This window comes from Hyla sarda, chromosome 13, assembly GCF_029499605.1.
Source record: "Hyla sarda isolate aHylSar1 chromosome 13, aHylSar1.hap1, whole genome shotgun sequence".
NCBI lineage: Eukaryota > Metazoa > Chordata > Amphibia > Anura > Hylidae > Hyla > Hyla sarda.
The window spans coordinates 11,584,807-11,598,550 of NC_079201.1; the positions used below are offsets into that span (position 1 = coordinate 11,584,807).

Sequence of the window (13,744 nt, forward strand, 5' to 3'; positions counted from 1 at the left end):
GAAAGGGTTAAATGACCTTTATTAACTTTTTCTTTACACTTTTTTTGCAGTGTTATAACACTATAGCACTGCACACACTGATCTTATACACTGTTCACTGCAAAGCCATAGCTTTGCATTGATCAGTGCTATCGGTGGTCGATTGCTCAGGCCTGCATCTCAGGCTTGGAGCAATCAATCGCCGAAGGGACGCGCTGGAGGAAGGTAAGAGGACCTCCGCTCGTGTCCCAGCTGATCGGGACACCGTATTTTCACTGCGGTAGTCCCGATCAGGCCCACTGAGCAGCCGGGCAGCTTTCACTTTCGTTTTAGACGTGGCGGTCAACTTTGAACGGCGCGTCTAAAGGGTTAATAGCGCGCGGCACCACGATCGCTGACGCGTGCTATTAGCCCTGGGTCCCGGCTTCAGATACATGCCCGGACCAACCCGATATGACGCGGGGTCACCGCGTGACCCCGCATTATATCGCGGGAGCCGATCAAGGACGTAAATTTACGTCCTTGGTCGTTAAGGGGTTAAGCAATTTTGAGTCCTTAGACTGATATGCACTGTTCCACTGGATTTAGGGGATTTAGTTGCGGTCCAGTAGTCACTTTAGCTTTAGCGGGGGATTAGTTTAGAACTCACGGTTTTGGTTCCGCTGAGGCCGGTCGGTTATGAGGCCTAGCGTGTCTTTGAAAGTTGCGCAGATCCGTTCTGCTAGTCCGGCATCCACGAGAGCAGCAACCCAAGAGAGCGATCATTGGCTACAGCTCCCTTATATGGGCAGGGGCTGGACTAGAGCTAATTTGTCCATACTTGTGTCAATCACCATTACAAAGGATTATGGGTAACATGTGACCCAAGGACCACCAAAGGTCCTCCAACATACCATATAGGAATCAACATAGTCACATGACCGAAGATCATGCGACGCCAACAAGGCAAGTACTATACATTATATTAAATATACATTATTATTAAATATGTACATAGAAATACATTATGAAATTAAAGTAGAAGGAGGCGACTAGGGGCTGTCCCACCTGGGGGACCCTACCTGAGCGTAGTTACTCAGACTTTGGGGACCACCATACAAGGTACGCTATGCAATACGGTACCGGGACACCACAGCTTATACTTCGATTGACGCGACGCCAGTCACAAAACCAGAATGCTGATAAAGATATGAGAACGGAAAACGACTTCACAAATGGATGATCAAACCTCTCCCCTATCTGATGACCGGAATGGAATGTTACAGTAAAGATCTTATTGAAGAACTAAACAAACACAGTAAATGCTGCACACACAATGAAACGTCTGACTGACGTGCGGCTCGTAAGCTGTTTCTGCTAACTTTGTCTAGAACAGTGGTTCCCCAATCCAGTCCTCAATTTCAGGACAATCCCACTATCTCTTGTTTTCAGTCTGATGATAACCCTTTTATTATATATTCTGTGTACTGCCCCAGATAGCCTTTTATCATTGGGAATAAGTATTTTCTCTTGATTTTATATACATTATGCCCATGTATAACCTAAATGGTTCTGGGGTTACGACCCTACCTAACTGAATTAATATGTTGCAATTACCATCCCCATGAGGACCTGATGAAGAGGGTATCATTACCCATGAAATGCGTCATCCGTGTGATTACTAACAAAATATATTGCTCCGGGAACAATAAATTCGACATCTGGACTTTGTGGTGAGTGCCAATCTGAGGGCATCTTTTTCTTGCAACTCTACTGAACCTAGTTCTCATGGCCCACCAACATTTTAGGATTTTTTTCAGGTACTCCATTGGAAAAAAAAATCAAACCCTGGACTGTTGGTGGTGGGCAATGAGGATTGGGTTGGGGGACATCCGGTCTAGTAGACCTGAAAACTAATGCAGTCGTAATTCTCCTACTAGTTTTCAGCTATTATGAGTCACAAATGACCCTTTAGACCAGTGGTGACCAAATAGAGTGCAATCTACCAGTAGACTTTAAAGGGGTACTCCTTTCCTAGACATCTTATCCCCTATCCAAAGGATAGGGGATAACAGGTCTGATCACGGGGGTCTGGTCGCTGGGACCCCCCGTGATCTCTGGGCCAATGCTGCAGCCTGGGGCTTCTGTGATCGTGATGTCACGACACTCCCCCTCCATTCATGTCTATGGGAGGGGGCGTGATGGCTAGATGACTAGACGGGGTGTGGCGTCAAGATCACGGTAGCCCCAGTCTTCTGTGCCCATAGCTCTGCAGAGCTGCCCCAGAGATCACGGATAGGGATCCTTTGGATAGGGGATAACATGTCTAGGGGCGGAGTACCCCTTCAAGATGGCCACACCCCTGAAGATCAGGGGATTCCACAATGATCTGATTGGCTGTTCAAAAGATGCAATGCGCCGACGAATGAGAGGTGGCAATGGCATTTAAAGTATCTAGGGCAGCTCAGTGATCCTCTTCTCATTTAGGTTGCCTCAGCCAGGCTGTACAAGAAGAGCGCCGATAACACCGATCAATGCTGGGCTATGGCACTGCATTGTTCAGTGTTTGCAGCTGAAAGATTCCATGTAATAGTTCCCTAAGAGAACATAAAAATATTAAATCAAATAATAAGTGTTAATAGAGGTGAATAAATCCCTATTTAAAGGACAAGTATGAAAAAAACCTTAACCCCCTATCCTTCGGATAAGTTTTAGATCATGGGGCACGTCCCGCCCCCCGCCCCAAGCAGTGGCTGCCAGGCCCCCTCTATATAGTTCTATGGGAGAACCGAAGATTGCCAAACGGCTATCCCATTGAGCTATATGGAGGGGGCATGGCGGCCTCCACTTCCCTTGGGGCAGGGGGCGTGATGCGCCCCTGTGATGGAGAGCCAGGGCTCCAAACAGTAGATCGTGGGGGGCCCCAGCACTCAGACCCCCCGTCATCTAAAACTTATCCCCTATCCTTTCGATAGGGGATAATTTTTTTTTTATGATACTTGTCCTTTAATAATTGTTCAAATCCTCCACTTTTCCCATTAAAATAAAATAATGAAAACAAAAATAAACATATTTGGTATCACAGATTGTTACAATAAGTGTTTGAAAAGTCTCATTAAAACAAAAATGGTAGCAATAAAAAATATACAGATTATGGCGCAAAAAGAAATGAGCCCTCACACTATACTCAAACTATATGGAAAATTTTAAAAAGAGTCATAGGGCTCAGAAGAGGACAATTATAAGCACAAAAAGTTAGGTTTTGTTTTATTTTACTTTAAAAAGAAATTCTATGTATATTGGGCATCATTGTAATCGTATGGACCTACAGAATAAAGAAAATGTATTATTTTTATCAAAAACTGTACTTCGAAACCAAATTCCCCAAAAGTTGCCAAATTTTTTTTTTTTTTGGAATTACCCCCCACCCAAAAAATAAAAATAAAAAAAATAAATAAATATATATATATATATATATATATATATATATATATATATATATATAATTTTTATTTTTATTTTTTTCGACGTACATTTTATGGTAAAATGAGTGATGTCATTGCAAAGTTCAATTGATTGTGCAAAAATATAAAAAGAAAGAAAGTTTTTTTTTTTACATTTTTTCAAACTATATTTCATTTATTTTTAGATAGGGCCCGAACATGCTAATTGTTTGGCTTTACAATACCGCTTTTGATCAAAAAGTGCGCTAAGAGACTACATTTTTTCACCAATGTGTGCTGCTGCAATCCTCTTTTTTGTATACTCTCTCTCACTATATATATATATATATATATATATATATATATATATATATATATACACACACACACACACACACTCAAGGTATGTGTTGGTGCACCTCACCTACAAATATAGTAAGGTTTGGGGATGTCCATATACGAAAAATCTCCACATCCCAATAGTAAAACAGTGGAGCCTTGACAGTGAAATCATACTTTATCACGACATTGGTCTGGTGGCAGGAGGTTTAAAACTCCCGGGCAATCTTCACAGCCCGAGAGTAACCCCTTCAGGAGATGTAGTGGAATTCCAAGACTAAGTACATCTCTGATCGCATTACTTTCGGACCGCAGAGATTGCCCGGGAGTTTTAAACATCCTGTCTGCCTGTAAAGTATGATTTAACTGTCCTGCAGGTGCAGAGAAAAGTAAGTTCCGGGACGGGCAGGGGAGGGGGGGGGGGGGGAGGTGCAAAAGATTTATTGCGGAATGAGAGAAAGATTTGGGGGGGGGGGGAGGAGAGAAGATATCAGTGTGGGGCAGGGAGAGGGCATGACAGTGCTGCTGTAGTAAGGAGTGCAGGAAGGACAGGTAGCCTATCCCTGCTGGGGCTTCAGGAGACTGGGAAACCTGTTTATAGATATATTATTGCAATACAGAGACAATAGAGGAGTAGAGAGAACAGAGACAGACCATGGTCAGAGGAACCCTGCAAAAACAGATAGTAAAGTGCAAAATGCTGTAATAGTTAAATAGTTCAATCCAAAAATTAAAATGCTGGATGACGATTGCTGCAGCTCCTGTCTTTAGTACAATATGGAGCCATATGTGAAGCCGTATACACACAAAGGTCAAGAATAAAGTATATAAAGAGCAAGTGCAAAGCAAAAGAAATCATCAAAGAGAAAGGCAAAGAGGTCTTGTATGCTCAAAAGACAGCGATTACAAAGTGCACAAGGTTCCCAGAGTCCTCAGGTCAGTAAGCACACCCAACACGTTTCGAGTCGCTTCATCAGGGGGTACAAACTCAGCAAACATGCGTGCTGTACGTGTGATTTGCATTTTCCTGCCTGAATTTTTGGAGGCTAAAAATTCCAAATTTTGGAGCGAAATGGAAACCTCACATATTTTCACAGCAACACGAGTGAGCTTTAAAAATGTAGAGAGAAACCATAAAGGCAGAATTTATATTACTGTAACAGGACTCACATAGGTATTGGAATATGTCCCCCAGAGTAAGAAGGACAACATGGTCAGGAAACACGCCCGCTGCCTGGAAAACCTGATTTACACCTTTCTGGATTTACTGTAGAAGTAAAACAAGGGTTAATGGAGTGTAGGTAAATAGGTTAACAAATATTATTTCTCAAACAAAACACGTAGATAAAAGATGGGAGAAGGCGTTACAGTGGCGCACACCGTGCAGAGACATTGACCATGTTTGGTTTACTCAGTGGGTGGGAAAGGAAAAAGAAGGCGTCCATGTCCTCAAAAATATTGTTACTAGGTACATATACGGAACCACTACAGTATGTTACTAAAGGTACCCACAAGCTTCATAGGGATTCACCCATCCAAACTCAACCCAACATTAGGGGGCACATTTGTGCCACAGACTCGGCTCGGGGGCCACAAAATTGCGCTGAATGGGTATGTTGCACAACGGACACCAACGAGTCCCATTAACTTTAAAATGGGGTCCGACGGGTTTCCGTCTGGTGTCTATTCATCTGCAGTATCTAAACGAAAGAAGATTGCGTGCAGTATTTTTTCCCTCCACTTAGGTGTCCCAATTGAGGCACCATATGAATCTGAACTGTCTTATTTAAAGGGGTACTCCACCCCTACACATGTTATCCCCTACTCAAAGGATAGGGGATAGGATGTCTAATTGCGAGGGTGCTGCCTCTGGGACCCCCGCGATCTCTGCCGCGGCACCGCAGTCCTCCGGTGCCTGATGACTAGCGATGCGGTGCTGATGCCACGCCCCCTCCCATAGACTTGCAATGAGGAGGTGTGTCCGTGATGTCACGAGGGGCGTGGCCGTGAGGTCAAAAGCCTCTGGTGCCGTAGCCGGCATTCTAAATGGATGCCGAATGCCATTGGATAGGGGATAACATGTCTAGGGGTGGAGTACCCCTTTTAAGGAGATCTCCTGTACAGTTCTCCAGCTCTCCTAGATCACGGAGCAGGGGTTGGCTTGAGCCGTCCATTCATCTGTATGGGAGAGCCAGAGATAGGGCACGTGTAGACCCCCACTCTGTGCGTGAGGAGACCTGGAACGCCGTATAGGAGATCATGGGGGGTCCCACCGGTCAGACCCCCCCTGTGATCAGACACTTATCCTCTATCCTTTAGATAGGGGATATATCATCCTACATGGAACTTCTCCTTTTAAGGGGTACTCCGCCCCCAGACATCTTATGCCCTATCCAAAGGAGATAAGAGGATAAGATGTCTGTTCATGGTGGTCCCACAGCTGGGACCCCCGCGATCTCTGCGCAGCACCCAGCATTCGTTTGGAACGCTGAGTGCGAACGTCGGGGGTTGCGAGGTCACGGCCCCCTCTCATAGACTTGCATTGAGGGGGTGTGTACGGGACATCATCAGGGGCGTGGCTCCAAGCGTATGGAACAAAGTGGAGTACCCCTTTAAATGAATGGTATCATTGGGTCATCACCTTCTGAGCTTTTCTACAGCACCGGAGGCAAACTGAACCGGATCGCCAGGTCACGTACACTAAATTGCGTCATTAAACTTCATTTCTACGGTCAACATTTCCAGTTTTTGCCCAAGGTGAGTTGACGACTGCACATACACCATCTTCTGCTGAGTGAGGACATTTCTAACATTTACCGATTCCTTAAAGGACAGCTCATCCCAAGCCTCGGGCCAAACTCAAGTTATGCAAAACCTTCTACCCCCCTGCCCCTTCTTCAGGTCATTCTTGATTGATGTTGGAAAGCCGTAGGGTGGAACAAACAAACGTCCATCTCCCACCTTTGAAGCTGCACCCCCCCCCCCCCCCCCCCCAGGCTCAAAGTGTCAAATGGAACACAATATTCTCCCAGAAAACCTGGAAGCCATTTGTCGTCCCCCCATAAAACATCAAATAGAAGCCTCCGTAACAGGTTTATGGCCCTCAAGAAGTAATCAATATATACATGGTCATTTTCCCATTAGGTTTACCATACAGGGGTTTTGTTTTTTTGCTTTTTAATACATGCTTTTTTGCCTCAGTTTTTAATACATTTTACCTAAATGTATTTAATTGTATTTATTTAATTGTATTTAATTTTATTTATTTATTTAATTTTATTTATTTATTTATTTTATTTACTTATTTAATTTAATTTTTTATTAATTTATTTATTAAATCTATTTATTTATTTAATTTATTTATTTTATTTACTTATTTAATTTAATTTTTTATTAATTTATTTATTAAATCTATTTATTTAATTTATTTATTTTATTTACATATTTAATGTCATTTTTTATTAATTTATTTATGAAATCTATTTATTTACTTATACGTTAGGAGAGCGTGTTTTCATGTTCAGATATTTTGGCATGCAGTTTTTGAAGCCAAACAGATCTGATAAGAGATCACATACATGTAGGACAATGTCTGGGACTTTTTTTTAAATCCAATTTTTCAATCCAATTATGGCTTTGCTTTATAAAACTTCATCTCAAAAACAAAAAGACCTGTACGTTTAAACACACCAGGCCACGTTCCAGGGATCAGTGGTTGTCCCCACAGTGTGACCTCTTGGTAGCCCCAAAAAGGCAAATGTTTCTGGAATTCTGGGGAAAAGGATAGGCAGAGCAGCTTTCTCAGGTGTCATTCCCTTAAAGGGTTACTCCGATGATGTAAAACTTTTGACGGAGCAATGGCAGGCAGTTTAAGGGAGTATTCCAGGAAAAAACTTTTAAAACTTTTTTTTATATATGAACTGGCTCCAGAAAGTTAAACAGATTTGTAAATTACTTGTATTAAAAAATCTTAATCCTTTCAGTACTTATGAGCTTCTGAAGTTAAGGTTGTTCTTTTCTGTCTAAGTGCTCTCTGATGACACCTGTCTCAGGAACCACCCAGTTTAGAAGAGGTTTGCTATGGGGATTTGCTTCTAAACTGGACGGTTCCCGAGACACGTGTCATCAGAGAGCACTTAGACAGAAAAGAACAACCTTAACTTCAGAAGCTCATAAGTACTGAAAGGATTAAGATTTTTTTAATAGAAGTAATTTACAAATCTGTTTAATTTTCTGGAGCCAGTTGGAAGTGACGGCCTGATCCACCAATCACCAGCTGAGGCAGAACATCGCTGTGACCGGTGATTGGCGCAGCGGACTGTCACTCCCAAGACCGGCTCATCTTAGAAGGTAGGGCCATAGTAAAGTAAAAGACAGGCCCCGTTCTGGAGAAGTCCCAGAGGTTGGACCCCCTCTCTACCCACAATCAGACACATATGTTTGACATAAATGAAGTTCCACTTTAAATTAAAGGGGTACTCCGGTGGAAAACTTTTTTTTTTTTTTCCTTTTTTTTTTTTTTATCAACTGGTGCCATAAAGTTAAACAGATTTGTAAATAACTTCTATTAAAAAATCTTGATCCTTCCAGTACTTATGAGCTTCTGAATACTACAGAGGAAACTATTTTTTTCTTTTTGGAACACAGAGCTCTCTGCTGACATCACGAGCACAGTGCTCTCTGCTGACACCTCTGTCCATTTTAAGAACTGTCCAGAGTAGGAGAAAATCCCCATAGCAAACATATATGCTGCTCTGGACAGTTCCTAAAATGGACGGAGATGTCAGCAGAGAGCACTGTGGTCATGATGTCAGCAGAGAGCTCTGTGTTCCAAAAAGAAAACCATTTCCTCTGTAGTTTTTAAATAGAAGTAATTTACAAATCTATAGCAATAAAAGAATGCAGCATTCACCGCGACAACGGCATCAACGTTCCCGGCTAGAGGGGATCGGGGGTCGGCGTCTTCAGGAGCGCTCAGAGGCTACAACCGGTTTGTTTCACGCACTGCTGCGCGCTTCGTCCGGCCTATAGGCCGGACGAAGCGCGCAGCAGTGCGTGAAACAAACCGGGAACGTTGATGCCGTTGTCGAGGTGAGTGAATGCTGCATTCTTTTATTGTTATATATTGATACTTTATCTAGTCACATGCACCCCGCAGGTATTACGGAGTAACTGGACCCTGACAACTGCCGCAGACCCCTAATACTGGTACCACCATTATACAAGGTTGCTCGCCTTCCGTTCTTTTTCTTTATTGTGTAAGATATCAATTTACAAATCTGTTGTTACGCCGAGCGCTCCGGGTCCCTGCTCCTCCCCGGAGCGCTCGCGGCGTTTACCTCCGTGCAGCGCCCCGGTCAGACCCGCTGACCGGGAGCGCTGCACTAGTCCGCCCGCGGCTCGCATCCCAATCTCCTCACCTGCCCCGTCCTCCGTCTGCTCAGTCCCGGCGCACGCGGCCCCGCTCCCACGGGCGCGCGCGCGCGCCGGCTCTCTGAGGTTTAAAGGGCCAGTGCGCCATTGATTGGCGCCTGGCCCAATCAGTACCTGCACCTGTGCCCTCCTTCTAAAAACCCCCTTCCTGTCATCGCCGGATCTTGTTGCCTTTTGCCAGTGAAAGCGTTTTCTGTGTTCCCAAGCCTGTGTATCCAGACCTTCAGCTGTTGCCCCTGACTACAACGCTGCCTGCCCTGACCTTCTGCTACGTCCGACCTTGCTCTTGCCTTGTCCCTGTGTACCGCGCCTGTCTCAGCTGTCAATGAGGTTGAGTCGCTATCGGGTGGAACGACCTGGGGGTTACCTGCCGCTGCAAGTCCATCCCGCTTTGCGGCGGGCTCTGGTGAAAACCAGTAACCCCTTAGACTCCGTTCCCCTGGTACGGCCCACGCCATCACCCCACTGACACAGAGGATCCACCTCTAGTGTCCTCGCTGCATACCAGTCCGGATCCCCACATCTGTTTAACTTTCTGGCACCAGTTGATTTTAAAAAAAAGAACGTTTTCCACCGGAGTACCCCTTTAAGTGTTTCACTCAAACACTGACTTTAGGGGAAAGCCACTTAGTGTGGAAAAAAAAAAAAACGGTGAGAGGTGCTTTGCATAATCTGATACAGGTTCATTGTGTGTAAACCCTTTAACCCCTTCCCAGTTGTGTCATGGGGTACTCCACTAGCTAGGGGTGTGGCCGACCCCCGCAGAGTGAAAACAGCATTCGGAACATTTACTTCCAAACGCTGGCCAGTGGAGTACCCCTTTAAAGAAGGGCTCAAGAGTAGATTCCACTCCCTACTGAGTGGGTGCCATCTGCTGTCTGCAGCCGACACCCGCCGGTAATGATAGATTTTCCTAAACATCTTTACTATTTTCTACTTGACCTACAGACACTATTGATACTTCTAATGCACTATAGTGGGGTACTAATATTACTAATACAAGAAGTTCATTTGCTCTCGCTTCATATTCCGTCGTCTTGATTTCTTCCTCCAGTTCCCTAAGCTCAGGCCCCCATCCTGCTCCTCACACATCGCAGAACAGAATCCCACACAGATGGGTGTCATGGCATCCGACTCATCTGAGCCCTGCTGTTCCCTCTTAAGTTTCCTCCAAGACACAAATCTAGCAGTGTTCTTGCCAGCTCGGGGTGCCAGGCCAAGTTCTCCACCTTATCATCTCCTTACAGGACACAGATATAGGGACTTGTCATTTGCCTGACGCCAATAAAACACACGAGGCCAATGATGGCAGCAATGAAGAAAATGTCTGTCGCAAACTCGCGGTTATTATTAGCTACAAGCGTTAGACACTAGAAAACATAAAGAAAGTTATGGTTATATTTTCCTATATGATTTTACAGATCTTCTCTCCTCGACCTGCCCCCGCAGAACTATTCTTTGCACCTGCCTGCTGGACAGTTAAATTATACTTTACCATGACGTTGGGCCAATGGCTGGATGTTTTAAAAGGGTATTCCAGGCAAAAAACTTTTTTATATATATCAACTGGCTCCGGAAAGTTAAACAGATTTGTAAATTACTTCTATTAAAAAATCTCAATCCTTCCAATAGTTATTACCTTCTGGAGTTTTCTGTCTAACTGCTCATTGATTATGTCAAGTCCCGGGAGCTGTGCATGATGGGAGAATATCCCCATAGGAACTGCATGTCCCGGGACGTGAGTCATCAGAGAGCAGTTAGAGAGAAAACAACAACTCAACTTCAAAAGCTAATAACTATTGGAAGGATTAAGATTTTTTAATAGAAGTAATTTACAAATCTGTTTAACTTTCCAAAGCCAGTCTATATATAAAAAAAGTTTTGGCCTGGAATACCCCCTTAATTTTCTGGTACAAGTTCATTTAAAAAAAAAAAAAAAAAAATCATGTTTTCCAGGGGAGTACCCCTTTAAACGAAAATAGGCTTAGCTTGTTCATGAGACAACCCCCTAAGTTTGTTCTTAAGTTGCTGTCTAACGTGTATTGCGTTGCCTGCCCTGGAGTGTTGCGCTCCTATGCTTAGTAGTCAGAACTGTTGTGACCGTGAAGCAGGTCATGTGATTGGCGCTCCAGAAAGGTCATCATGAGATCCTCCAGGCACTGAATAATTAAAGTTGTGTTTAACGCTGGCGAGACCTACGGGGTTAACAGGTGGAACTTTTCAAATCAATGTTGTAGATCATGACACGAAAATGATCCGGCGCCATCTTTTGTCTTCATAGAAACCTTCAGCCAGGACCCGTTCCTCAGCCCATTTCCAAGGGGTCAAATGAGAGCCAACATAACAAGGAGATGGATCAGAAAAGGTGAGGGGGCAAAGTATTTTTTTTTTGTCACTCTAAGGCCATGTTCACACAGCGGAATTTCCGCACGGACATTCCGCCACAGCAGAGTCCTATTGATTTCAATGGGATTCTGCTGCACTGTTCGTATCCAAGTCTGCACGGAAATGCATTGCTGTCTATGAGACGGCGCATTTCCGAGCGGTCCTAGGACCACTCGGAAATGCGCCGTCTCATAGACACCAATGCATTTTTGTGCATTGCTGTTCCGCCGTCAGTGGAATGTCCACACAGAAACTTTCCGTGCGGACATTCAACCCTGTGAACAGAGCCTTAGACCCACTTTTAAACAGACAACATAGTGTACGTCGAAAAGTTGGGGGAGGCTTGGCCGAAAAACTCTTGCGATAGACACTTAGAGACCCTGCGCATGCGCGGTCATTGTGTATTACTTGAAAACTCCCTTTTTTTGTGCTTTTAGGGACAGTTGTGGCACAGATCCGCTATGTCCCGGGCCAAACACCTACTTCATGGCATTTTTTCTATGTGATAGACACACTCGCGCATGCGCCATAATAAGCGTGAGGCAGAGAAGCCATGACACTATCGGCTTCTTATTTCCATGGACAGGCAGTAAGTCCCAGAACTTAGGAATCCTTCGCAAACTCACCGCGCATGCGGTGATTGTGTATTACGGCGCATGCGCTGTGAGTCTACGAGTGATTCCTAAGTTCTGGGACCTAATGCGCATGCGTCGTAATAAGGAGAAGCCTGTAGTGTCATGACTTCTCTGCTGCACACCAATTACGGCGCATGCGCGAGGGCCCTGTGTGTCTATCACATTGAGAAGATGAAGTGTTTGGCACCGAAAAAGTTGTGGCACCGAGGATCTGTGCCACAACTATTCCTGAAGGCACAAAAAAAAAAAAAAGGATTATTCAAGTAAAGCCGCAAAATACAACACAGTGTGAACGTTGCGCTTTAACCATATCAATGAAAAAGATTAAAAAATTCCAATTTTACTTCTCCAATGTAGGGACAGTGAGAAGAAAACGGCGGTGATGGAGATACAGTCTGATGTCAAGGTAAATGGGGGGCCAGAGATGGAAGCACCCTCCACCCCAAAACAGTTCTTAGATTAACCCCTTTTCACTTTCCTTCGTAGCCAACCCCCAAGCCAGTTTGCCCCACGTCTCTACGGTTCCGCGTGCAGAATGACTTATATTTCAAAAAGCTCTTCGATTTCGACGTCCCTGTGCTCATGTGGGACGTTCACCTCACCGAGGACACCAAGAAAAACCTTAGCCAGAGACCAGTGCCATATGGCTGGAAAGATCTACCCCTGGAAGGTATTAGAATATTCCAGAATTTTTTTTTTTTCCCCCAATCGGAGTCAGGTTATTATATTTTCTAGTAAAACTACAGAGAAAATAAATAAATATACTACCGCTACTACTACTAAATACATAGATGAATAATAATAACAATAATAAAAATTTATAATAATAATAAATATATTTAAAAAAATTATAAATATAATAATTAAACATTATTATATTTATTATTATTGATAACTAATAAAAAATTAAATAAATAATATTTACTAGTAATAATACAAAATAAATAATAAAATAATAACAATAATAATAAATACATAAATAAATAATAATAAATAATACATTAATATTTACTACTAATAATACAAATTAATTAATAATAATAATAAAATAAATTATGTTTATATATCTATAGCCAAAACTGTAATTCCATAAAAAATTCCATCACGTTTCAAACTGTATAGTTCTTAAATCACAGCAAAGTGGAAGTGTAAAACCATACGAACTCCCAAAATAAGCATTCCATGTGACATGTAGCCTTCATGCCTCCCACGCCCAGACGTCAGCACCTCTGGGTCACATTACACACCCGTTGCGGCTCTTCCAGTTCACCGTCCATAGAATTATATTTGCATATCCCCATGTAGTTCTCCTGTCTTTATTTAGCCCGTAATACATCCTTTAAAATTTTCGCCTAATAGGATTACTGCACATTCGGGGGTACCAATCCGCCTAATATTATAACCTAACATGATGTGTTTCTGTTAGTTCTGCCCAGGACTTTTGTTTTTCCTGTGGCACCAGCCCACGGGTGCCAATGTCTGGGTGTGGGAGGCGTGTAGACTAGATGTCATTTGCACTATTTATTTTGTATGAGTTTGTACTGTTTTGCA

General features: G+C 43.4%; 1 protein-coding gene across 1 annotated transcript in view; it reads left to right on the forward strand.

Annotated features, from left to right (window-relative positions):
- Positions 1–13,744, forward strand: part of ST6GALNAC2 (ST6 N-acetylgalactosaminide alpha-2,6-sialyltransferase 2) — a 44,405-nt gene that overhangs the window by 16,918 nt on the left and 13,743 nt on the right. Inside the window, exons 3-5 of the mRNA XM_056549853.1 lie at positions 11,455–11,538; positions 12,551–12,599; positions 12,680–12,863. Coding sequence (XP_056405828.1) covers positions 11,455–11,538; positions 12,551–12,599; positions 12,680–12,863 — 317 coding nt within the window. The remainder of the gene's footprint in view (positions 1–11,454; positions 11,539–12,550; positions 12,600–12,679; positions 12,864–13,744) is intronic.